Source organism: Nicotiana tomentosiformis, chromosome 5 (genome assembly GCF_000390325.3).
Source record: "Nicotiana tomentosiformis chromosome 5, ASM39032v3, whole genome shotgun sequence".
Classification (NCBI taxonomy): domain Eukaryota; kingdom Viridiplantae; phylum Streptophyta; class Magnoliopsida; order Solanales; family Solanaceae; genus Nicotiana; species Nicotiana tomentosiformis.
Window position 1 is genome coordinate 8,026,055 of NC_090816.1, and position 24,591 is coordinate 8,050,645.

The 24,591-nt window shown below is 35.4% G+C and overlaps 4 protein-coding genes across 5 annotated transcripts in view; 3 read left to right on the forward strand and 1 right to left on the reverse strand.

Annotated features, from left to right (window-relative positions):
* LOC104087487 (hydroxyproline O-galactosyltransferase GALT3) overlaps positions 1-6,701 on the forward strand; it is a 172,324-nt gene extending 165,623 nt beyond the window's left edge. Inside the window, exons 2-8 of one of the 2 annotated variants that reach the window (XM_070201971.1) lie at positions 2,064-2,904; positions 3,531-3,766; positions 3,874-4,152; positions 4,686-4,814; positions 5,113-5,289; positions 5,360-5,467; positions 6,200-6,701. In XM_070201971.1, the coding sequence (XP_070058072.1) occupies positions 2,076-2,904; positions 3,531-3,766; positions 3,874-4,152; positions 4,686-4,814; positions 5,113-5,289; positions 5,360-5,467; positions 6,200-6,406 (1,965 nt within the window). In that variant the 5' untranslated portion in view covers positions 2,064-2,075 and the 3' untranslated portion in view covers positions 6,407-6,701. Of the gene's footprint in view, positions 1-2,035; positions 2,905-3,530; positions 3,767-3,873; positions 4,153-4,685; positions 4,815-5,112; positions 5,290-5,359; positions 5,468-6,199 lie in introns of those variants that run through there. The other variant, XM_009591969.4, reaches the window with a different exon arrangement.
* Positions 6,702-10,352: 3,651 nt separating this feature from the next.
* Positions 10,353-12,936, forward strand: LOC104087489 (probable protein phosphatase 2C 49). Its single transcript, XM_009591971.4, has 2 exons — positions 10,353-10,670; positions 11,704-12,936. The coding sequence occupies exons 1-2, from the start codon at positions 10,560-10,562 to the stop codon at positions 12,697-12,699; spliced, it is 1,107 nt and encodes a 368-aa protein (XP_009590266.1). The 5' UTR covers positions 10,353-10,559; the 3' UTR covers positions 12,700-12,936.
* Positions 12,937-15,534: 2,598 nt separating this feature from the next.
* LOC104087490 (dihydrolipoyl dehydrogenase, mitochondrial-like) lies at positions 15,535-19,763 on the forward strand. Its single transcript, XM_009591972.4, has 2 exons — positions 15,535-15,931; positions 18,288-19,763. The coding sequence occupies exons 1-2, from the start codon at positions 15,668-15,670 to the stop codon at positions 19,536-19,538; spliced, it is 1,515 nt and encodes a 504-aa protein (XP_009590267.1). The 5' UTR covers positions 15,535-15,667; the 3' UTR covers positions 19,539-19,763.
* Positions 19,764-20,760: 997 nt separating this feature from the next.
* Positions 20,761-22,920, reverse strand: LOC104087491 (stress-response A/B barrel domain-containing protein HS1). The gene is made up of 2 exons (XM_009591973.4): positions 22,580-22,920; positions 20,761-21,195 (listed from the first exon to the last, which is right to left on the reverse strand). Exons 1-2 carry the CDS (start codon positions 22,723-22,725, stop codon positions 21,006-21,008), a joined length of 336 nt encoding a protein of 111 aa, XP_009590268.1. The 5' UTR covers positions 22,726-22,920; the 3' UTR covers positions 20,761-21,005.
* Between the last annotated feature and the right edge of the window lie 1,671 nt (positions 22,921-24,591).

Here is a 24,591-nt window from a genome sequence, read left to right on the forward strand (position 1 = left end):
GGCAATTGATTGTTTAAAGAAAGAATTCGAGATGAAAGATCTCGGAAAGACAAAATTATGTCTCGGTTTGCAAAGTGAACATATGGCAAACGAGATTTTTGTTCATCAATCTGCCTACACAGAAAAGGTATTGAAACAGTTTTAGATGGATGGAGCACATCCATTAAGTACTCTGATGGTTGTTTGATCACTTGATGTGAATAAGGATCCATTCCGACCTCAAGAAAAGAATGAAGATCTACTTGGTTTTGAAATACCATATCTTAGTGCAATTGGTGCACTAATGTATCTTGCTAATACTACAAGGCCTGACATAACTTTTTCAGTTAATGTCTTAGCAAGATATAGCTCTGCTCCTACAAGGATACATTGGAATGAAATCAAACACATATTGCGATATCTAAATGGAACTACCGATATGGGCTTATTTTATGACAATAATTGCAGTCCCGATCTTATTGGTTATGCCGATACTGGGTATTTATCTGACCCACACAAGCCTCGATCTCAAACAGGCTATGTGTTTACATGTGGAGGCACTGCCATATCTTGGCGATCGACTAAGCAATCAATCGTGGCTACTTCATCTAATCATGCTGAGATAATTGTTATTCATGAAGCAAGTCAAGAATGTGTGTGGTTGAGGTCTATAATACATCTTATTCGAGACAAATGTGGTTTGAAGTGTGACAAACTACCAACGATTTTGTATGAAAACAATGCAGCATGCATAACCCAATTGAAGAGAGGATTCATAAAAGGAGATATGACAAAGCACATTTCACCAAAGTTATTTTTCACAAATGATCTTCAAAAGATGGTGATATCAATGTGCAACAAATTCGTTCAAGTGATAATATGACTGATTTGTTCACACAATCTCTACCGACGTCAACCTTCAAGAAGTTAGTGTATAAGATCGGGATATGAAGGCTCAAGGATGTGAATTGATGCTCGCATAGAGGGGAATTAATACGCATTGTACTCTTTTTCCCTTACAAGGTTTTGTCCCACTGGGTTTTTCTTGCAAGGTTTTTAACGAGGCAACCAAAAGATGTATTTCTAAACATGTGTACTCTTTTTCCTTATCTAGAATTTTTTCCCACTGAGTTTTATTTTAGTTAAGGTTTTAACGAGGTACATTATCTGTTGAATATACATTCAAGGGGGGTGTTATAAATAGAGTTTTATTTAAGGTGAATGTTTATATTTTAGAGAGAATTTAGGAATTTTACTTGGTGGTTAAGTCACTCTTTTCCTATAAATAAAGGAGTCTTATTCCATTATAATTCATCCCAAAATTCAATAAAAATTCCTCTCTCCAATATTGTTCTTCTTCTTTTATTGTTTCATTTCAATATTGAAATATAACATCTTCCGACAAAAATAAAATGTTTGACCCGTAGTTCAAGACTGAAGACCAACTCTTGAACTAATAGCTCGGAGCTGAACTGAACCAAGTTGGAAGAACTAAAAGATTGCGAAACTCAATCCAAACATAACTCCGAGACAAGTAAACCTCAAATACCAACTTCACACTATTTTCACAGATTTTAAATTCAGTTTATTTTTCAGTGAAATCAAGAAAAAATCTTGTCCTTTTTCATTCTCTGCAGATCCAGAGATTTATTCAGGGCTTAATTTTAGTGCCTCTTGTTTTTTTCTTCATCTTTCCCACCTTTCCCTTTAACCCCATTTACTTAAAAAAGTAAACTTTTTTTTTTTACTTTCTGAAGTTCATTTACTGTAAAACAAACAAGAACCCCCCAAAAAAGAAGAAGCATAAAGTCACTCACTTTTCAATTTTCAAGATTTTTATTAGCATCTGCATATCTCTACTGGGATTTGTAAAGATTCAATTTTTACAATTCTTGGGTGTCAAAAACTAAGTATTGGATCCACCCTGTGGGGAGAGGGAGTGGGGGTGGGGTAGTTTAGTGCAATCTGTAAAGATTCAACTTTTACAATTCTTGGGTGTCAAAAACTAAGTATTGGATCCACCTTGTGGGGAGCGTGGGTGGGGTTGTGGGGGTGGGGTGGGGGTAGTTTAGTGCAGTTTGAAGTTAAGTAGGGAAATGAAGAAGTATTTATTATCAAGAAAAGTGGGAAGGAAGAAATGGGCTGGGTTTCTGCTTATTATTGCTCTTGGAATAATCTTGTTCACTAGATACAGCAGCGTGGGAAAATCATACAGCAGTAGTGTAGGAGAATCTCCAAAAAAGCAATCAGCATTTGAGTTTTTCAATAATAATAATAATGAAGGCTCAAATGATGTTGCAGATGAAAATGTCAAATTGCCTGAATCAAAATCAGTAGTAGAGCTAGTTACTTTTAAGGAAAAACCGCGTCTTATTAACGTCGAAGGGCTTAATGAACTATACAGCTTGAATTATAATTTTTCAAAGGAAGAGTCTAAGGCATTGCTAGTATGGAATAAGATGAGATTGTTGTTATCTAGATCAGATGGTTTGAATTTAACCGCTCAAGGAGTTAAGGAGGCTGCTATAGCATGGAACGATTTGTTGTTGTTTATTGAGAAAAGTAAGGCTACTAAATCTCTAGATGAGAAGGAAAATGAGGATTGCCCTTATTCTGTGACTGCATTTAATGCAACGACGTCGAGGGATGGGAGCAATCTTAGGATCCCTTGTGGCTTAGTTGAGGATTCATCTATTACTGTTATAGGTATACCCGATGCAAAACAAGAAAGTTTTCAAATTGAGCTTGCGGGCACGAAACTTCCCGAGGAACTAAAGCCTCCTATAGTTTTGAACTATAATGTAATTTTGCCCGGGGAGAACTTGACGAAGGAACCACTTATCACTCAGAATACGTGGACTGATGAATCAGGATGGAGTAAGGTGGAAAAATGCCCTGATCATGGCTCTACTGACCTGATAAAAGGTAAATCGTACAAAAGAATTTGCTTGCATCTTTTCATCTTCTATTTGTGTTCATTCAGAGAAGAAACTGTTATATGTGATCTTGGATATCTTTATTAGAGATGGTCTTCTGCCTTGGATGTTATCTTACTTGCTAGCAAGGGATTCATGCTACTTTTGTGGCTCTTTATAGTTTATAGGCTGCATTGAGTGGATTGCAACCCTTCTCTAAATATTATCTGATGTTGCAAGCACTTCAAATTATGAAGTGACCATCTCAGCATTTGTGTGAAAGGGAATTGTTGCAATCATGCTCTTTGATAAGTGATATCACCGATTGCACATTGGAGAAAGTTATATGGAGTTGTAATGCCATTAGTCAGTAGATGAACTGCCCCCTTTTTCTGTTTAATCTTGACATCATATTTGATAGCATGTGCCTTGGCCAAGGTAATTTCTTCTATCGTACTGTATCTTGTGAAATGTCTTAATTCTCTGTTCTTACCAGAAGCAAGGTCTATTATTAATGTTGTTAATAAATGAAGCTTAATTAGCTATTTAGTAGTAGGTAAGAATTAGTTAGCACCTTATTGTTGCCATTTCTCCTTATAACCTAGTAATCTGACATATTGTTCCTACATATATCAGTCGATGGACTAGTCAAGTGCAATGCCAAAATTTTCCGAAATAATGTAGAGGAAATTGCAAATGCGACCAGTCCTAGCAGTCCAATCTCTGCGGATGTGTCAAATGCTAGTGCCTATGGTACATCCAATTACCCTTTTCTTGAAGGTAATCCATTTACTGCAACACTCTGGGCCGGTATAGAGGGGTTTCATATGACAGTCAACGGGAGACACGAGACTTCTTTTGCATATAGGGAGGTAAGTGTTGGTTGATTCAACGATATCACTGAGCTTTATTATCTTTTGGAACTGTCGCCTGAATTTAATGGATAACTCCTTTTATAGTGCTGTTTTCACAAATGCAGAAATTGGAACCTTGGTTGGTTAGTGGAGTCAATGTGATAGGTGGTTTGGACATCATATCGATCTTAGCCAAAGGATTACCTGTTTCCAATGATTTGGACTTGGGTTTTGATGTTGAGGACCTCAAAGCTCCACCAACTCCTAAAAAGAGGCTCGTCATGTTAATTGGGGTTTTCTCTACTGGAAACAATTTTGAGAGACGTATGGCACTGAGAAGAACATGGATGCAATATGAAGCTGTGCGGTCAGGAGAAGTAGCTGTCCGATTTTTTATTGGTCTTGTAAGTGAAGGCATTCCATTGGAAGTAGTTATTATAGTACCTAACTTTCATATTCTAGCATCTATTTCAAGTACTAAATGTAGTATAATAAGGTTGCTACAGCCCTCCTTTTAGCATTTACTACCTAGAGTTTAACTTTTTTCTTGGCTTCGGTCGTATTTTTATCTTGTTGTTCCTACTTGTTGCCTCTTTGCCCTTCCAGGGTAGGGGTAAGGCTTTGCATATCTTACCCTCCCCAGACCCCACTTGCGGGAAAGCACTGGGTTTTTGGTTGTTGTTGTTGTTGTTGGTTCTCCTGATCGGTTAGATTTATGAGATCTTGAATCAATTTACTGCATCGATTGCTGTAGTAATAACATGTTGCGTTTACTACTCTTTGTTCCTGATATTGGCTGATTAGGGGACATTATTAGGAGTCTAAATCAAGCGCTTTATTCTTGTTTAGCCTTTGTTCCTCAATTACGTTGTCTGACATTTTTCATTGCTCTATTTGGAATTGATTATTATGTACGTACTTTTGAAAACAAATGCAGGACAAAAATAGGCAGGTCAACTTTGAGCTATGGAAGGAAGCACAAGCCTATGGAGATGTCCAACTATTGCCCTTTGTTGATTACTACAGCCTGCTCACTTTGAAGACTATCGCAATTTGCATTATGGGAGTACGTACTTTCAACTATATATGAATAAAAGATTGAATTTATTTGTTTATCAATTATCAGAAAGAAACTTTAGCCTTCTCTTATTTATAATTGCTAAAGGGTAGTCTTAAATAAATTCCAAGAAAAGCTTTATAATGTCTTAATACACTATTCATTTTGGAGAAATCCTATAATTGCTATTTCAAAAAAAGCTTTATAATTGCTAAAGGGGTAGCCTTTTCTTACTGCATAGACATAGTGATCGGAAAGATTTGTCGAATAGTATCTGGCTAAAGCATTACTATTCTTAAAATTGCAGGTTAAAATACTACCTGCCAAATATGTTATGAAGACGGACGACGATGCTTTTGTGAGGATTGATCAAGTTCTATCAAGCGTCAAAGGAAAGGATCCTAATGGCCTATTATATGGTGGAATATCTTTCGAGTCAGCACCCCATAGGGATAAAGATAACAAGTGGTATATCAGTGTCGAGGTATCTATTTCTAAACTTGTGTCTTCGTATGGCATTTGGAATCTTCCTTAATCACAATTGTCTTCTGCAGGAATATCCGCCTTCTTCCTATCCCCCTTGGGCGCATGGACCAGGTTATATTATTTCTCGAGATATAGCTAAGTTCATCGTTCAGGGCCATCAAGAAAGGGAACTAATGGTAATACTCATTTGATATTGTTATGAAAAAAGTTTCTCTTTCTTTTTGACCTCATCTTTCTGTCTTTTTACCATGAATTACTACAAAGGTGTAGTTAGTTCCAAAACATGACTCCTCTAGAAAGATGAACAATTGTAGCATTTATTCTGATCTTATAACACTTGAGAGAAGATGGTACCAATAATCAACTTAGTTACGTGAAGTAATCGTCGTCTGACCAATCCGCTCGGACACGAGACCGCCCGTGCCCACCCATTTTGTCTCGCTAAATGGAATGGCTCTCTTAGTTACGCTGCGGCCTGATTTGAGTCCCCACGTCCGTTTTTCTCCACCCGCAACCCAATAAGTTGGCAAAACCAAGACAAGATTAGGGTCGTCCCTTTCATTCTCTGCTGACCTGGCCAGGCTGGCTTCTTTCGGAGCCCGTTATGCCTGATGATACAGAGAAGTGTACCCTTACAGGAAAGTAAAAGAAGCAAGAAAATGAGGAAGAATAAATCAAAAGGCATATATGTATCTGGTAGGTACTCGATGGAATAGTCGAGGTGTATGTAAGTTGGCCTGGACACTACTATTATCAAAAAAGGAAAAAATAATTGTATCATTAATAGAAAAGAGCACATGAGACAAATTTCAAAAATTAAAATTCTGTTCAAAATGCTAATTTTTATTTTTTTTATATTTTTTTTTGTGTATAACGTCGTTTTCTTGTGTATATCGTGTTGTTGCCAGCTTTTTAAACTCGAGGATGTTGCTGTGGGCATATGGGTTGAGGAATTCAGGAGGAAGGGTAACAAAGTACAGTACGTCGACGATGATAGATTTCATAATGCTGGTTGTGACTCAGACTATATTCTTGCACACTATCAGACTCCAAGAATGGTACTATGCCTGTGGGAGAAGCTGCAGAAAGAGCACGAACCGAACTGCTGCGAGTGATCTTAATGCAATCCTTTTCTTGTTTGTTAGGTTCCAGGCTCGAACTCTTGACCTAGTGGCACGAAGAGGACTCTCTCCACCACTACGAACAAGAACGGCCGGTAGATCTTAGTGCAATCCTAAGAGTTGCAAATTGACTAGTGAGTGAAAAGATTTTGCAGATTCAATGGTTGCAAATATGATTCTGTTTGTTAATTTTTGATGAAAAGGTCAAACTGCAAATGTATATTGTTTCATTGGCACTATATTGTTGTTGATATTAACGAGTCATGCAAATCTATCATCATTTGATGTTTATGAGTTCCTACAACTTCAAGTTAATATACAATAATAATTGAGTTCATAGTTAAATATTTGTAAATATTTAGTGAATTTCTTAATACATATACGAGGTTTGAGCAAAAGCTACTGGTTTCACTTGAACCTATAGCGTACATGCTAGCTCCGCCTTGATAATGAATTTTAAATATTAAAATGTGTCAATTTTTTTGGACCGGAACAATAAGAAAAATGTGCCATATAAAAATAAAATATAGAGATTATGCACATGAAGATTTTAAATGCATCATTTTATTGTTATTTCAAGATAAGACTGTCTCTTGGTATCAATCAAAATTACTTTTAAACAGAAGAAACACAAGTTTTCGAAAACACTTATTTAATTTGTTGCGAATGTATAGTTTAAAAAATGGAATCTTGCTCCATTTGCTTCTTTTTTTTTTTTTTTTTTTTAAACACAAAACAAACAGCTTTTGAATCATACAATTGAGTTTGGTTTTAGAAAATCAAATCAAAATGTTTTCCGAAAACTAAAAGCAATCGAAAGATGGTTTTTTACAAAAAATCTAGAAAATATTCCTCAAAAACATTTTCTCAAAGACTATTCCAAACATATTTTCCAAAAGCTTTTTAATAGTTTAGTCAAAAACTAAATTGAAAACAAATTCAAACACCAAGAAAAAACCAAGACAAGTTATTCCTGTAAAGTAAGGAATAAAGCTACCTTTTTATATTTTCATCATTCTTTTCTAGCCTCTTCGTGTCATTAATTAATTAATCCAAGCAATTTGTTTTCCTTTAATAACAACGTTTACTGATGGAGTACGTGTTCTGAATTCTGATATTCCGAAACATGTTTTACATACTTATTAATTAATTAATTAAAATAATTTCACTTTTTTACGTCTTTATCTACCAATCTTCCTTCCGTTGTCATGTTGCTATTGCATAAACATAATATTGAGCACACGATTCATCCCATTTAAAATTTACATATGCAAAGAACGCAATATAAATTATTCATGTGCTTTTCTTTAAATTATAAAATCTTTTACTTGTATGTTTTTTAAGTACAAATAGCATGGCTAGCCAGTTTTCGGACTGGTAATTGAAAAATAGACAACATTTGTAAAGTCATTGAAAGATAGCCACTATTTTATGGTGAGATAAAATCTGGACAAACATATCATAGCTGAAACACGGAAAGTTCCAGCATAATATGCTGGATTATGGAGCTCATGCGTATAAACTTCCGACATATTATGTTAGAATTCCAGCAGATTATGTTGAAATCTCATATGTAAAAAATTCGATCTCGAGTATATTATGGTGAAATTATTCCGTATTTTTAAGAGTGTTTTTATTTAGAATTTATTTTTACATAAAAAAATACCTAAATATCGATTACTTTTGAAACTGTGACTAATTTTCAATTAACAGTTGTAAATCAGACATCTATCTGATTTCACTCCCTTTTTAAAGCTCATAAGCCTCTTATGAAAAGAAGAATTGTGTTAGAAGCTTCCTCTACATCAAAGGGATTCAACAATATATATATATATATAAATTACTGTTATACGGTATAACTTATACCCTATTATACGGCATAATTTTCTAAAGAAAGGGTTTCAATTGAATGGAGCCGTAGCTGCACCTTCGACAGTTGCTTCTAATTATCATTTTCTCTCTATTTTTCTTTCTAAAATTTTAATTTAATGAGTCTTAATGTATTAACTAAAAAATGGATAATACAGTATTATTTATTCAAGTCAGCGTAGACTAACGAATAAAAGTATTTATTAGCGTGACTAGTGACGTTCTAAATTGGATATAAGAAGGTTGACATTTTTATAGAACTTTCGTGAATAGAAAGGATGCTTCTGGCCCTAGCCATTGTTTGAACAAATGAAAATTTGTATTTTTAAGTGATTATTCTATAGTTTAACATATAGTTTTGCCTTAACCTACCTCTAATTATGATTATTAAAAATTGGAGGAAATTGATAAAGACGGTGTTGGCAATTAATACTCGTGAAAATTAATAGGATTTGAGGAATTTTAATGTGTGATAACAAGCTGGTTCGCCCTCGAAAAATAAGTAGAGAACATATTATTAAAAATTCAAAGTAACAATATAAAATAAATTTTTTTTTTTTTTCGCAAAGTGTTCGTAATACCATTTTTGATTTGTAATTTTTCTAAAATTTCCTCCTAAAAAATCAGTCAACGTTTTTTGCATAATAGGAAACCAAGTAAATGACGTAATTAGCAAAGGTGATGTGACACGTCCTTTGCTTCTAAGAAAGAGGTCATTATTTCGAGTTTCTTTTTCTTTTCTCCAACCAACAAATTATCGAAAAGGCCACAATTCTCACGAGTTCAAATATGCCTAGAGGAATTTTCTAGTTCTATAACATTACTCAATGCATTTTAATTTATGTAATACTCTTTTTATTTTGAAACATATGAAAACATTTACTCGATTAGTGAGTTATTACGTACTTTTTCGAGGGTGGCTGCTTCTAGCCGAACTTCTTGACTGTCTCTGCATCCCTACATCCTTTATCACTGATCATTTAGGGGCCAAATCGAGGCAAACTCTAAATACATCCTTTATCACTTTCTTTTTCAAGCGGGCTGCTAGAACAGTACCAAATCGAGGCAAACTCTAAATACTAAAAATGACCTCATACTAATCGGGGGGTCAAAGTTGGCTAGTGAGACAATAGGAGATAAGCTTCATCGTCGAGAGCGAAACAGCCCGGATCACTAGATAAGGCCCATCATAATTTTGACATAATATATAAGTCAAATTTAATATCTTAAACTATTTAGAGTTCCACATCGGTTGTGGATGGAATCTTTGGTCTTCTTATATAATATTCAGCAATTCTATTAACTTTTGGGTTGTGTTAAATGTAAGATCTTTCCTTTAAATGATAGTAGAGTTAGACCCATCATAGTTTTTGATTTAACCCGATATTGAACCCTCAATATTATATTGTTCGCGAATCACGCTTCAAATGCGAGAAGTGTTAGAGTATCTATCAGTTTTGAATAGGATATTTGGTCCTCTTATATGATTTTAAACAATCATTGAGTTAACTTTTTAAATTGAGGGTCTATTTCTTACATAACCAAATACTATGATATAAAATGAAATAAAGTGGTAATTATGAAAAAAAATTGATGGTGATGAATTATAGTATATACCAAATACAAAACTGAAACCGGTAATTTTTTTTTTTAATTAAATATACATTAGGCCGTTTGGTTTGAAGACAAGGTATGTGTGAATAGTTATATTGGGATTAATTATATTGGGTATACTGATATTATTTTTATTGATCGTTTGGTACATTATATTAATCTTGGTATCGTCAATTTCACTGCTTTAACCTGGGATAACTTATCCTGAAATTTTTATCCATCGTCTGAAAAATATAAATTATTCTGTTAGTATTTTTAATCCTGAAATAATTTATACTAAAATTAATTATCAAATAAGGGATTAAACAGAACTAAATTTTTATCCCATATCCATTGTACATACCACCCCTAAGAGTTTGACTTTCCTGTACATAAACCAAATCCAAAAAGGAAAATAATTACGTAGGAGACTTTTTTCCTTTTTATATAAGGTGGAGAATTGGCTATTTTTGCTTTTGCGTTACGCGTTCCTACCCACACGACTATTTAATCCGAGTAAGCTCAACTTTCTTAAGCCGCCTCTTTAATCCTCTATAAATTCTCAAAAATCACCTGCTTTTCTCAAAATTTCAAGGATTATATTAAACCCTAATAATCTCTTAAACCAAACAACGTTCGATAAACAAGATTTCTGTTTAACAAATTTTTGTTGATTTTAGTTTTGATGATTGTGAAGAAGAGTTCAACGACGATGAATACGATGGTAGTTGTTGATGCCGAGATTTTGAGCGTTTCTGTTGATTCGGTTTCCATTGATATTTCTCGTTCTGATTCGGTACGTCTCCGATTTCCTCTCTTCTCTTCCTATATTATTTCTCGTTTTGTCTATTTTTTTTTAATAACGGTGGTGTTTGAGCTAGTTTTTGACTAATTATTAGGTATCTGCTACCGCCGGCCAGGGGCGGAGCTAGGTGGGCGGAAGGGGTTCAGGCGATCCCCCTTCCGCCGCTATTATACTGTGTATATAAGTTCAATTTTTTTTTTCATGTATAGATATTCGATATTGAATCCCCTTAGCTTCTTTGTATGTTCACCTTTTATCCTGCTTTCGCCACCAACATGTAATAAATAATTTTTGCCTTAGCATGATCATTAGTGACCTTGTTTTTTAATAACGAGCGTGATCATTAGTTATTGATAGGTTAGAAGTATAGATATTCTTGGAGCTGCATAGAGGTTCTGATGTAAGTATTATTTAGGGTTCGAGGTAAAAAAGTTAATCTGATGTTTATTATTGCTATGAAAACGGGAGGAAAAGAAAGAAGTTTAATTTTTCTTTTTGGATTGTTTTTAATTCTGAAATTGTGTAACTATGATGAATACTTTGAGAAGTCTCATATAGCTGACTGGGACTAGCTTGGAATTGAGGTGTAGTTGATTGATTTATTTATTACCTAAAGAAATTGAATTAAACTGAATTTTTATTTAAGTTGACAGTCATTCTAAAAGTTGTGTAACTATGATGAATTCTTTGAGAGATCTCATATACCTGATTGGAACTTGTTTGGAATTAAGGTGTAGTTGGTTGATTTTTCTATTCACTGAAGGAATTGGATTAGCTTGCTTAAATTTTATTAGGTCTCACCAGATAATTAACCCTTTTTTTTTTTTTGGGGTGTACTTTCTGAATGGGAATTTCGTTGAAGATTATGGTTTTCAGTTATTTGGCTGTATGATCTCATTTCTTATGTGGCTATGCTCGAATGAGTTTTTAATTTTTGTTGTGCTTGTTGACATTTGTTACTTCTATATGTGGTTAGTGTGATTAAAATGCAATGTTTTGACCTTTTATATTTTGCAATTTTCAGGGTGTGAGATGCTCAACTAGTACTCCAACAACTATAATCGATTCAGCTAGAAGCAAATTTATCCCTGCTGTTCGTTCGGGTAGCTACACTGATATTGGACCTCGTAGATCCAACGAAGATGAACATATTCGTGTTGATGATCTTTCAGCTCAGTTGGGTTCTCTATACAATTGGCCTCTTCCCGGCGCATTTTATGCTGTTTTCGATGGTCACGGAGGTGCTGATGCAGCAGCTTACGTCAGGACTAACGCAATGAGATTTTTCTTTGAAGATGCTGATTTGCCGCAAGCATCTGTTGTTGATCAAGAATTCATGGAAGAATTGGAGAGTTCTCACTGTAGAGCGTTCTTAAAAGCTGATCGTGCCTTGGCTGATGAATGTAGAGTTAATGCCGCTTGTGGAACAACAGCAATAACGGCCCTGGTTTTGGGAAGACATCTGGTTGTTGCTAATGCCGGTGATTGTCGTGCTGTCCTTTGTAGGAAAGGTGTTGCAGTTCAGTTGTCTCAAGATCACAGGCCTACTTCTCTGGTGGAGCGACAAAGAGTTGAGAACTTAGGCGGTATTATTGAATATGGCTTCCTAAATGGTGATCTTGCAGTTACTCGTGCTCTTGGAGATTGGTATATGAAGCTTCCGTTTGGATCTGCATCTCCTCTTACAGCAGAACCCGAAGTTAAGCAAATGTTGTTGACTGAAGATGACGAGTTCATGATAATTGGTTGCGATGGTATCTGGGATGTGATGTCGAACCAAGAAGCAGTGAATGTTGTCCGCCGTGAGCTTAGGCTACATAATGACCCACAAGAGTCTGCTAAAGAACTTGTGAATCACGCTTTATGTAGGGACGTAGACGACAACCTCACTGCAATTGTTGTGTGCTTTGCTTCTCCTGATCACCGGGATTCAGTTCCATCCCAAAGGCCAAGATTCAGGTGTTGTAGTTTGTCCGAAGAGGCGAGGAAGAAGCTGCAGAGTTTGTTAGGAAGCAATTGAGTGAGAACTACCATTGTTTGACCATAATAATATTTTTTACTACAATGTGTTAAAACGGATTATTGTTTAATTCTGATTTTGTGAACAATAACTTTAATCTGTTTGAGGCTGCTTCAGGGAAGTGAGAAAAAGCATCCAGCAGTTTTGTAAGGCTAGTGCATTCTAGTAGTATATGTGCTGCCAATTCTTTTTAATGAAAGGATAACTCACGGTGTGATATTTGAGTTATTTCTGAAATTCATCTTGTTTTGTCATAATGCATTTTACCATTTCAGCCATCTATATTCAATAGTTTAAACCATAGTTTTTCTTTTTGGGTTTTCACTCGGTATCCGGTATTTGTATTAGGGCGTCGATTAATCTGGATTGTAGTGTGTAAGGCCCATTAAAGGAGGAAGCGTTCACTATTCTCATTTCTTTCATCCCTAGTGCTCGACCCCGAGTTGGAGGGATCCTATCTATCCGACCACATACCCTTAGTGGTAAAATCATAGACTTATTTCTCAAATTTAAGTTGCTTTATGTTTTACTCCCTGTTTTTAGGCACTTATTAATGTGTGGCTTTCAATGTGAAGAAAGAGTGATCTGCCTCATCTAGATTGGAGGGCTCCTAATCAGCTAATCTATTGTCAGCCAAACAATAAGAGTTCAAGTAGGAGGTAGAGTTTGTGAGGACATAATTTCCTGTGATAAAAGGATATTTTATTACTATATGATGAATCAGATGCCTTTTGACCAACATATGCATTATCTCAAGTGTGTGAATCACCAATCCCTTTAACTTGTGCTAAGTGCTAACTATCTCAATCTTTTCTTATCCGTTTATCTTTTGGTGTTCTCCTTTATTTTCTTTTTCTTTCCCCTTTTATTAAATAATTAGCTTCACGTGTGTGAGTTTGCTTATATTGTCGGTTTCAAGTTAGGCTAGTAACTTGTCGGTTTCAAGTTAGGCTAGTAACCAAAAATAAAACTGGCCAGTTCATGATAAATCTTTAAAAAGTATATTTTGTTGAGAAAATTGAAACGAAAATTGAGTAACATGGTAGGAGGAGATTCATATAATCGACCCCAATTTGTTTGAATTTGAGATATAATTATTGAGATGAATTTTTCATACGAATTATTGAGGCATAGGATTGGCCATGCCACAACTAGAATTCAATTTCATACAATAGTTGCTCGAATTATGACTATTTTAGCCAGTGAGCTGTTGAGCTTTTGTGGTATTTCTCTTTTTTTAATCAAATATCCTCAAAGAGACATCTCTTATTATATTTCTCAGCTTACATTTTTGACCCCTTTTTTCGAGCAAGGATATGGTCAAACCAGGGAAAAAAGCTTGTTAGAACTTAGAAGTGGCCTTTGCAGCAAAACGAATAAATTAACATTAAAAGGTACAGATTATGACAATTGAGAATATATTAATACTAATAAATAAAGGTTAGGTGAAATTTTTTATTTAAAATAAAAATATTAAATATTCATTTTTCTTTTGTTCACAGGATTATAACGCACAGACAAGGGGAGTAATAATGAAAAGATTATTGTACACGAATTACTAAATTAAAAAGGCATTTTTGCTTCAAATAATTCATCCATGCGTTGCTAATATTGCCCATGTATTCGTATTTCACTTTCTATCACAAATAAAATACTGCTTCATATATTTTCTCATCGCTTAATACAAATAAATATTTAGTACCGTCAAATGAAATACTATATTAGTTATTCATGAATTATCTTTTATATTGTCAACCAAATACTTGCAATTAGGATTAATTACTCTAAATTTTTTATTCTCCATTCGATATTCAATACCCGTTCTAAGAACTGATTAATCTCATGTTCCTTACCAAAAATGACTCTATTTCGGGTGCTCCAACCATAGAGGCTAATTTGTTGGACTCTGTACGGTAGAATTGATTTTGTCATTTGGTGGTGGAAATAACAAATGGTAGCCACTTTTAAGTATGGCTATTTAAAGATATTCACATTTTACAGTGTATTTAAAGATTACCCAATTTCGCTCAATCTTCAGGACACGACGTCCTAGAGTTTAAATCTTAAAATTCAAACTTCAGGATATCGTGTCCTAAAGTTCGTAAATTGTGTTATGAAGTTCGAATCTTATGTCCTGAATTTTAAATTTGTAGTTCAGAAATTCAGGACACTTAGTTCTGAATTTCAAATTAGCAGCTCAAAAATTCAAGACATTAAGTCCTGAATTTCCAAATTCAAGATACTTAGTCATGAAATTTGGATAAATTGGCTAATCTTTATATACATTGTAAATTGTGGATATATTTTAAATAGCCGGCTTAAAAGTGACTATTACTGCACTTCACCCTATTTGGTGTCCGGTACTCACACTGAGCCCAACTAAATCCGAATTCATATAGAAAAATTCTTCATTGGAGATAAAGTGCTTCATAATAAACACGGGTAGAGCTAGCCTTCAATATACGAGTTCGGCTGAACCCAGTAACTTTGGTCCAAATGCTATACTTGTCTTAGGAAATTTATTTAATATTTACAAATAAAAAGACTAGAATTTCGAATCCATAAACTTCTAATTCTAACTCCACCCGATTAAAAATAAAAAAGTACTTATCACAAAACTTGTTGTCAGTGGCGGAGCCACCTTATAGAAACGGGTGTCAAATGATACCCCTTTGCAAAAGAAATATACTGTGTAACTAGATAAAAAAATAAATTATATATAAATATATTATACATTGACTGACCCTAAATTTTCTAGTATGTTTACTTTTATATATTTTGACAATTTATGCCTTGTTGCAACGCACCATATCACAAGCTGCAATAAATAAAACTAAAACAGCGCACACCTTCGCAGACGAATATTTTCATTTTCATTTAACAAACTGGTCCTCCACTATACATATATTCTACAAAAACCTTAAGCCGCAAATTTTCATTATAGATCAGAAATTTGAAGCCGGAGAAAATGGCGATAGGGAGCTTAGCAAGAAGAAAGACCACAACAATTTTATCTTCCAGATATCTCTATAGCACATCCAAATATTCATTTTCTCTCAGCAGAAATTACTCTTCGGGATCTGATGAAAACGACGTCGTCGTTATCGGCGGTGGACCTGGCGGCTATGTGGCGGCGATTAAAGCTGCACAGCTTGGGCTTAAAACTACTTGTATTGAGAAACGTGGTACCCTTGGTGGTACCTGTCTCAATGTTGGTTGTATTCCTTCTAAGGTAAAACATTTTTACTATTTATTTTGATTTTCTTAACAATTTTGTAGATCTATTGATTTTGCTATTGCTTGGTATTACGATTCTGTTGATTTTTGCGATAGTATGTGACAATTCAGATTTTAGTTATGTATTTAATTAACGTGAAGACGATTATGTCGATTGAGAGTATTGTGCTATTGAATATCGAGCTTAAAATACGTTCTTTGCAGTATTCTTTTTGTTAACTTGTGAATTACATTTCAGAGCGTTGTCAAATATCAGTTTGATATTTTAGGGATTAAATAAATGGATAGTAGATGTTTCTATAATATGAGCTTTGGAAGCGGATTGAAAACTTCGTATGGTATAAGCCATTTTCTATAGAAAATATTTTCCAGGGAAAATATTTTCCTTGTTGTGTTTGGTAAGCTAAAAATATTTTTTGATAAAACATATAAAGTAGTAGTATATTTATTTGATGATTTTTTTTTGACAAAACGCATATATTAAAGATTAATAATAAAATTAGCAATTTAGAAAGTGTTTTGTCAAAATTTTGCGTATTTAAGAATAATAGTAATGTCTAAGTGTAAGGTAGAATAAGTATGAAGTTAAGATAGTTGAAAAGAGGGAAGTTGTTTCGTTTGATGAAAAATGTCATAATCAAGGAAATGTTATACCATCTTTTGAAGTACCACTTTTAGAAGTTCTATTTTTGAAAGCATCGTAATTGGTCCTCCTACAAGGTGGAGATGATGGAATTGGTTTTCTTCCTTTTCTTTAGCTGCAATGCAATAGAGGCAAACTTAACTTTTCAATCAAGTGTCAAAGCCCACCCATACGGAAAAAGGAAAAATAAGAAAGACCGCCAAATAGTGTAGTAGTATGTAATTTCTGACTATCCAGCTGTGAGATGTTAATTATATATTTTTTGGTTGATAAAAGAGAAAGGAAACTGTAATTGTCTCTAAAGATGTTGATATTAGACATATGCTGCATAATGAATGATATGTTATTTTTAGTACTAAATATGATTTGCAATTTCTACTTAAACTAAAATTAAGTTATTTTATCTAAATGTGAGATAAGATAAAATAAAATAAAATAAAATAAAAGCTAGAAGTAAATTGAGTGATATGAAAGTATTAGAAGGGGATATTGGAAGTACTAATTTCCACTTGATGAGTTGATTTGTGACTTGCATATAGAAGTAAAGGTACCTTGCATAATCAACAGTGAAATTATTTTAGTTGATGAGCGTGATATTGTTCTTTGAATATGAGTAGAAGCAGACATCAGTTGTGGGAAATTACTGGAAGGCTACTGGATATTCTGATTTTTCAATTGATGAGTTGACGTCTAATAAAACAAATTGATGAGTTGACTTGTAACAGAGAGAATTATAGGTACCTAGGTACTTTGTACTTCAAACTTATTCATTTTTCGTAAATTTAAAGTTTAAAATGTGGCAGTTCTCCTTTCAATAGTTTTAGTGATGTTAATTAAAGATCAAAGTTCTGGTTGATCTGCCATAAATGAGGTATACTATGTTGATGTAGATTTTGATCTTAGTGAAAGCTTTATCTTGCAAATACTTAGTAGACTTAACTTTCTCCTATTTTTCATCAAAGGTTTGAAGGTTAAATATTGTTTCCAGTGATTGTGCATTCTTCCCTTGGTTTTGGCTGCTTAGCAAGACATATTTTAAGTGATACTTTAAACTGAAGTATATGTGCACAACTTTTCCCATATGGCTAACTCAGTCTCTTTGATGCCCTTCGAATGTGACATGCTTGAGGCTTCTCCTGCTCAGTGTTCTTAAAAGAGAAAATCACAAAAAAGTGACATGGTCAATGGGGCTTGAAACGAAAAGTGAGAATTAAAGTGCATGCTTCTTTGAAGTGCACATTTCTCAGCTTTGCCCATGAAGAGATAACCCCTCGCTTCGCAAATCGCTTCATCACTTTAAGTGACAAACTGATGGCTTTTAATAACATTGCTCCTATTGTGAATCCAAAGACTTAACTTCCCTGGGAGACCATTTTGATTGGAAATCATATATAACCTAATGTGCAATAGGTTAACCATAGTTGTCCATAGGGTGCATATTTATCTTATGATCTCCACTTTTCTCCTAATAATGCTAAATTATAGAGTTATGCTCTAGTAGGTTGCTAGTTGTCATTCTGTTTTTGTGACATCATGCACTTAAGGTCATTCTTCTGCATTGTAAGTTAACAACGGTGCTCTGAAAATAAATTTGGTAGAGTAGTGCTTGAGTTATGCCTACATATCTTGTCAATGAGTGTGCTCGAAGCTTTGTGGTCAGCATTTGAGGTAATTCTTCATGTTTAGTCTTTCTTCTTTTCATGTGTAGGCACTTCTTCATTCCTCCCACATGTACCATGAAGCTCAACATTCATTTGCTAGTCATGGTGTGAAGTTCTCTTCTGTTGAGGTAGATCTTCCAGCCATGATGGGCCAAAAAGATAAAGCTGTGGCTAACCTAACACGAGGTATTGAGGGTCTATTCAAGAAGAACAAAGTGAACTATGTCAAGGGCTATGGCAAATTCCTTTCTCCTTCTGAAGTTTCTGTTGACACTGTGGAAGGTGGTAATACTGTCGTTAAGGGGAAGAATATTATAATTGCGACTGGTTCTGACGTCAAAAGTTTACCTGGTCTAACCATTGATGAGAAGAGAATTGTATCATCCACCGGAGCTTTAGCTTTGACCGAAGTTCCAAAAAAATTGGTTGTTATTGGTGCTGGCTACATAGGCCTTGAAATGGGATCTGTCTGGGGCCGTCTTGGCTCAGAGGTGACTGTTGTTGAATTTGGACCTGATATTGTTCCAGCCATGGATGGTGAAGTTCGCAAGCAATTCCAACGTTCTCTTGAGAAGCAAAAGATGAAGTTCATGCTTAAAACTAAGGTGGTGTCAGTTGAGACTGTTGGCAATGGTGTGAAGTTGACCCTTGAACCTGCAGCTGGTGGTGATCAAACTACTCTTGAGGCTGATGTTGTTCTTGTTTCTGCTGGTAGAATTCCGTTCACTTCTGGGCTTGGATTGGACAAGATAGGTGTTGAAACTGACAAGGCTGGTCGAATCTTGGTCAATGAACGTTTTGTCACTAATGTCCCGGGGGTACATGCGATTGGTGATGTCATCCCTGGGCCAATGCTGGCTCACAAGGCAGAGGAGGATGGTGTTGCCTGTGTGGAATTCATTGCAGGAAAGGAGGGTCATGTGGACTACGATTTGGTTCCTGGTGTTGTTTACACTCACCCAGAGGTGGCTTCTGTTGGGAAAACTGAAGAACAAGTGAAGGCACTTGGAGTTGATTATCGCGTAGGCAAATTTCCTTTCCTTGCAAACAGTAGGGCCAAGGCAATTGATGATGCTGAGGGAATCGTAAAGGTACTTGCTGAGAAGGAGACCGACAAAATCTTGGGTGTCCATATTATGTCACCAAATGCAGGGGAGCTTATTCACGAGGCTGTCTTGGCTTTGCATTATGGAGCATCAAGTGAGGACATTGCTCGTACATGCCATGCACATCCAACAATGAGCGAGGCTCTGAAAGAAGCAGCCATGGCCACTTACGACAAGCCCATTCACATATAGAAATAGTGTCATATCCTTGTTTTTGTTTTTCCTCTGAGTTCTTTGAATACTTTGAGCTGATTTTCTAATCGCCATCTCATCACTCAAGTATATCTTGAACAGAAATTTCCTCCCCCTTCTCTCTTAATTTGGTAAACAAACAACCTACAAATTAATGTTTCTCTTCTGCATATTCATATCTGTAATAAAAGACAGGAGCTATATGTCGAGTTTACATTCCATTCATTTGAGTTTCGTTGAGTTTTGATCAGCGTTGAGCCATTTTGCTTTATTGAAATTTATGGGGCTTTCTTTCCATTTAATGATGCTCTTGAGAGTAGGATATTTAACTTGATAAAACAGACTCAGTAATGTTTTATTTGTTAAGGGAAGCATTTTCATTACCAAATATTCAGGGGATTACTCATTAATTTGTATAATTATTCTCCTTACATGTACTTTCAAAGAACTTTGCATGGATGAGGTGCCATTTCAAAGATGGACAGTAACTTTCTAGTTGAATATCCTTGTTTTAACTCTGCATAAAAGGAGTCTCACTGGTATCAAACTATTGAGAGGTGATTGTTGCTTTGTTAGCCAATTGTATACCATCCCTTGTTCCTTTTGCCCTTCATTGTTGACATGGATTCTTGCAATAATGAGTATACTGTGTCAGGGAGGTGTGAATCCAAATTAGTCGAACTAGTAAACTTCTTATAACAAATGGTTAGTACAAAAAAAGAGTATATTGTGTCAAACAGAAATTTAATGGTTAAACCAGTTTATCTTTCTACTTAATTGAAAAAGGGATCATTTGGACAACCGCAAGTCATTTAGCATGGTTTGTCCATCACCATTCAAAGTGCCATTTACTGCTCTCTCTCGTATTGTAGGGGTAAGGCTGCTTACATCCTATCCTCCCCAAATCCCACTTATGGGAATACACTGGGTTGTTGTTGGGTTGCCTTTGAGATTTGTTCACTCAAAATAAATAATCTTCGGTGAATCGCAAGCTAAAAAAGAAAAAAAAAAGAGAAAAGGAAACCTGCGGAAGCTATCTAGAGCAATGATCCATGGCACTCATGTTGCCCATGAACAATGAATGTGTTCTCCCTTCTATGTAAAAGGAGGTAATGAAAACACTTAGAATCTATCGAGGATAAGAGACCCCTTATCTTAAACCAACTACATAACAAATCCGAGTTTATTAACGCGCTTATGCTGTTCATCATTCATTCCCCCGTTTAGAGAAGAAAGAGGAGTGTTCTCCCTCGAGATTGTAATAACAATATAAGTTTAAACAGTTCAAACTGACCATAAGTCACTCGTGTTGGCGGCTGTCAAGTGAGATAATAGTTTCAAACAAGCAAGACACAGACCTTCAGAAAAGTTTGTCATTCTTACTGGATTTCAGTACAGCAAAGTAAATATCAGAGTAAAACTGATCCCTATCAGTTATCACCAAGTGCATCCATTTGTGAAACCACTTCAGGGACCGACTTTCTCTGGTTTGTAGTCAATGACAAGGACTTTCTCCAGCTGAGGAAGCAATATATTTGCATATTCAACATGAGTCGGATGATCTATATACTCTGCAATACCTTCTGTACTGTCGAACGTTGACTCAAAAACATGAGTGAAACCTTGGTGGAAGTTCTCTATGCTCACATTCTCACCCCTGCAATAGTGACACAAATTACATTTCAATACTTGTATGAACTTCAATAAATAAAATGCCACTCCATTTTGATCATGAGAACAAGCAGGAGTCATTACCAAAGTGTCTCAAGGCTAGCATTCTAATACCTCATAATATCCTTTTTGCCCAAGTTCCTAGATATAAAGCCTTAGAGCTTTGTCACCAGAAGCAAGCCAAAATATTACCTCCACATTCTTTTCCACTAAGCAAATATCAATCAAAATTGAGTTTAATTCAGCAGGATAATCTCTTAAAGTTCAGAGTTTATATGTGCAATTTTTGGATGAGGCGCAACTAATAATGGATCCTCAATACTAGGTTTTTATCTGCGGCACGGTTCGAACCCGTGATGTGCGCCTAGCCCAGATATCATGAGTTGTGCTCTTACCATTAGACCAAAACCATGGGAGTTCATAAGTGGAACTTTAGTGTCATAACTTCCGTGGGAAGTGAGCAAAGCTCATCAAGACAAGTAGAAGCTGAACATTTTTGGCTAGGAATGGCAATTAGGCAGGAGGGGGAGCCTTTGAGTAAGGCAGGGCGAAGTGGGAAAGACCACAATTTTCGTAAACTCTGGAGGAAGGGACGGACAGAACAGGGGTGGGCGAGTTACATATTATGAAGGTCAGTTTTGCTTCTCAGCACAAAGTCACAAAACCTTATTATCTCCTGACAAAATGTTGTGATATCTAGATGTGTAAATAATGGCGATCTTTGTGGGGTCATTTTCTTCTATTCAAATTTGTCGACATGGAGACCACTATGATACAACCCATAGGGAGAACCACACCCCAAAAGCTAGCTATTGAGGTGGGAGAGTCCAAGGCCATATAAACCCCATATCAGCACATTACAATACCGATGTGGGACTCAAGTCCTATACCTTACAATGGACCATAACACATTGCCTCTTGAATGGTAGGTGACCTTAACAAATATTTTAGAAGTAGCGGTTTACTAGCTTGACGTCGCCGGTTAATGTTCCATCTAACAAGTCATAACCTAATAACTGACATAAATGTGCTCTCCAACACTTGATCTATAAATTGTAAGTTTTTTTTTCCTGGATCTACATCCCAATCAGCTAAGTACAACAGATCTTAAAAAAATTTCTTTTTCAAATTGACCTTCAACTTACCAAAATCAATACCCTAATGAAAACCAAGAATGCCAAAGTTTCTATTTTTCTAAAGATAAGAACCAAGAATGTCAACATTGAACCTAAAACACACACACACACATACATAAAGAGGGGTTGCTCCAATGTTGTTTAGTAAACTAGAAAGAGAGAAATCAACCACAGATTAGGCAAAAAGGGGTTGAGCAGAAATGTTGAAAATTTTATGGAGGAGAGAATAAATACCAATGAAAAGCTTTCATGGGTTCAATGAGATTGACAAGATTAGCATATTGCTTAATCAGTTGGTCGATTTGGTCAGCTGGAATTCCATCTTTGAACTTGGCTAGCAATATGTGCTTCACCACTCCTCCTCCTTTAGCAGCATCCATCCCAAATTAGTGCCTGCTCCTCACTTCGACCGTTTTAGCAATAGGCGATAGGAGAGGAGCAATTTTGGAGTCAGCGTCTTTTGGTTGATTGTATTAAGTAGAGAAAATGACAAAAATAGTGTCTTATGTTTGAGGGTAGTATCAAAGTAGTCTAGTATTAAGTAGGAGTATATACTAAATAGTTTTGATTTTGTCAAAAAATAATACTTTTGGTCTCCATCAAATATTTACTGAACTCTCTTTGTTAGATTTGACGAAAATGTGAAAACATAAAGAAGATTAGCTGAAACTCACATTTAAAGGTATACATTTTTAGAATTTCTATTATTTGATTTATTTCTAGCTTGGTACAGCCTTTTGAACTGTAACTTTTACTATACTATTTTTGGTATTCTTGTGTCTAGTGTCAGAGGCGGATCTAATATTAGAAGGTGGGGTACCACAATTTCCTTTAATGTATATCTTGTAATGATTAATATACAGTTTGTTCGGAATATTTTTTTTTAATCTGGCAATTTAATAGGTATTTTTTATTTACAAATATAAAAATATTTTCCAGACCCTGTATGTGAAATTTCAATAGGTATGTTGTTGTTGTTGTTATATAAAAATACATCTCAGACATCAAGAAGCAAACATAATTAGGATTTTAAAGAAGGAATCACATCTTTATTATAAACAGCACAAGTAAAATCAATATTTTTGCCAGGAAACTATATCTTTTTTTTGTAAACTAAAAATAAATTTGCACAAGTAAAATAACATCTTTAATAAGGGAATTACACCAATAAGAATAAGAAAAAGTAAGAAAATATCTTCAATAGAGAAATTATAACCCATAGATAAATGCAGAATTAGATAAACTACAAGATCCCAAAAATTAAATCATAAATCTCATATTTTTCTAGACAATGCTTGCGAAATATTCATCATAATTTAATAAAGAGATTTAAATTGTATTTAACAACCATAAAATACAACAACAACAACAACCACCCAGTATAATCCCACAAGTGGGGTCTGGGAAGGGTAGGATGTACGCAGCCTTACCCCTACCCTGGAAGGGCAGAGAGACTGTTTCTGATAGACCATCGGCTAACGAAGGTGAAAGAAGCCTTGATAGCAAGTAATAGCAAGACAAATAATTAGAAAACTAAATCGAAGATAGCAACAGAGAATATGAAAGAGGTACCGATAACAAGTAATAGCAAGATAATATATTTAGAAAACTAAGTCCAAGGCAGCAAATGAGAATATGAACGAAGTACTGCTAGTAAACTATGCAATTACTGATGGCAAGTAATAACGGAACAAGACATGCGAATATAGCAAAACTAAGAAAAAAGGGTACCGTACTAGCACTAATACAATCGAACTAGAGAAGACAAAGGGGAATGCACGACTACCTACTAACCTTATACCCTAATCTTCAACCTCCACACCCTTCTATCTAGGGTCATGTCCTCGGTTAGCTCAAGTTGCGCCATGTCCCGCCTGATCAACTCTCCCCAAGACTTCTTTGGCCTACCTCTACCCCTCCTCTCACCTCCCAAGGCCAACCTCTCACATCTCCTGACTGTGGCATCTGTGCTTCTCCTCTTAACATGATCGAACCATCTCAACCTTGCCTCACGCATCTTTTCCTCCACAGGGGCCACTCCCACCTTGTCCCGAATAACTTCATTCCTAATCCTATCCAACCTAGTATGCCCACACATCCATCTCAACATCCTCATTTACGCTACTTTCATATGCTGGACATGGGAGTTTTTGACTGGCCAACACTCCGCCCCATACAACATAGTCGGTCTAACCACTACCTTATAGAACTTACCCTTAAGTCTCAACGGCATATTCTTATCACAC

Excerpts from the sequence above, each read along its gene's own strand:
- LOC104087489 (XM_009591971.4), top strand. The coding sequence starts at position 10,560 with ATGATTGTGAAGAAGAGTTCAACGACGATGAATACGATGGTAGTTGTT. Across the intron at positions 10,671-11,703 it reads ATATTTCTCGTTCTGATTCG|GGTGTGAGATGCTCAACTAG; the intron begins GTACGTCTCCGA and ends TGCAATTTTCAG.
- LOC104087490 (XM_009591972.4), top strand. The coding sequence starts at position 15,668 with ATGGCGATAGGGAGCTTAGCAAGAAGAAAGACCACAACAATTTTATCT. Across the intron at positions 15,932-18,287 it reads TTGGTTGTATTCCTTCTAAG|GCACTTCTTCATTCCTCCCA; the intron begins GTAAAACATTTT and ends TTTCATGTGTAG.
- LOC104087491 (XM_009591973.4), bottom strand. The coding sequence starts at position 22,725 with ATGGATGCTGCTAAAGGAGGAGGAGTGGTGAAGCACATATTGCTAGCC. Across the intron at positions 21,196-22,579 it reads CCCATGAAAGCTTTTCATTG|GGGTGAGAATGTGAGCATAG; the intron begins GTATTTATTCTC and ends TCACTATTGCAG.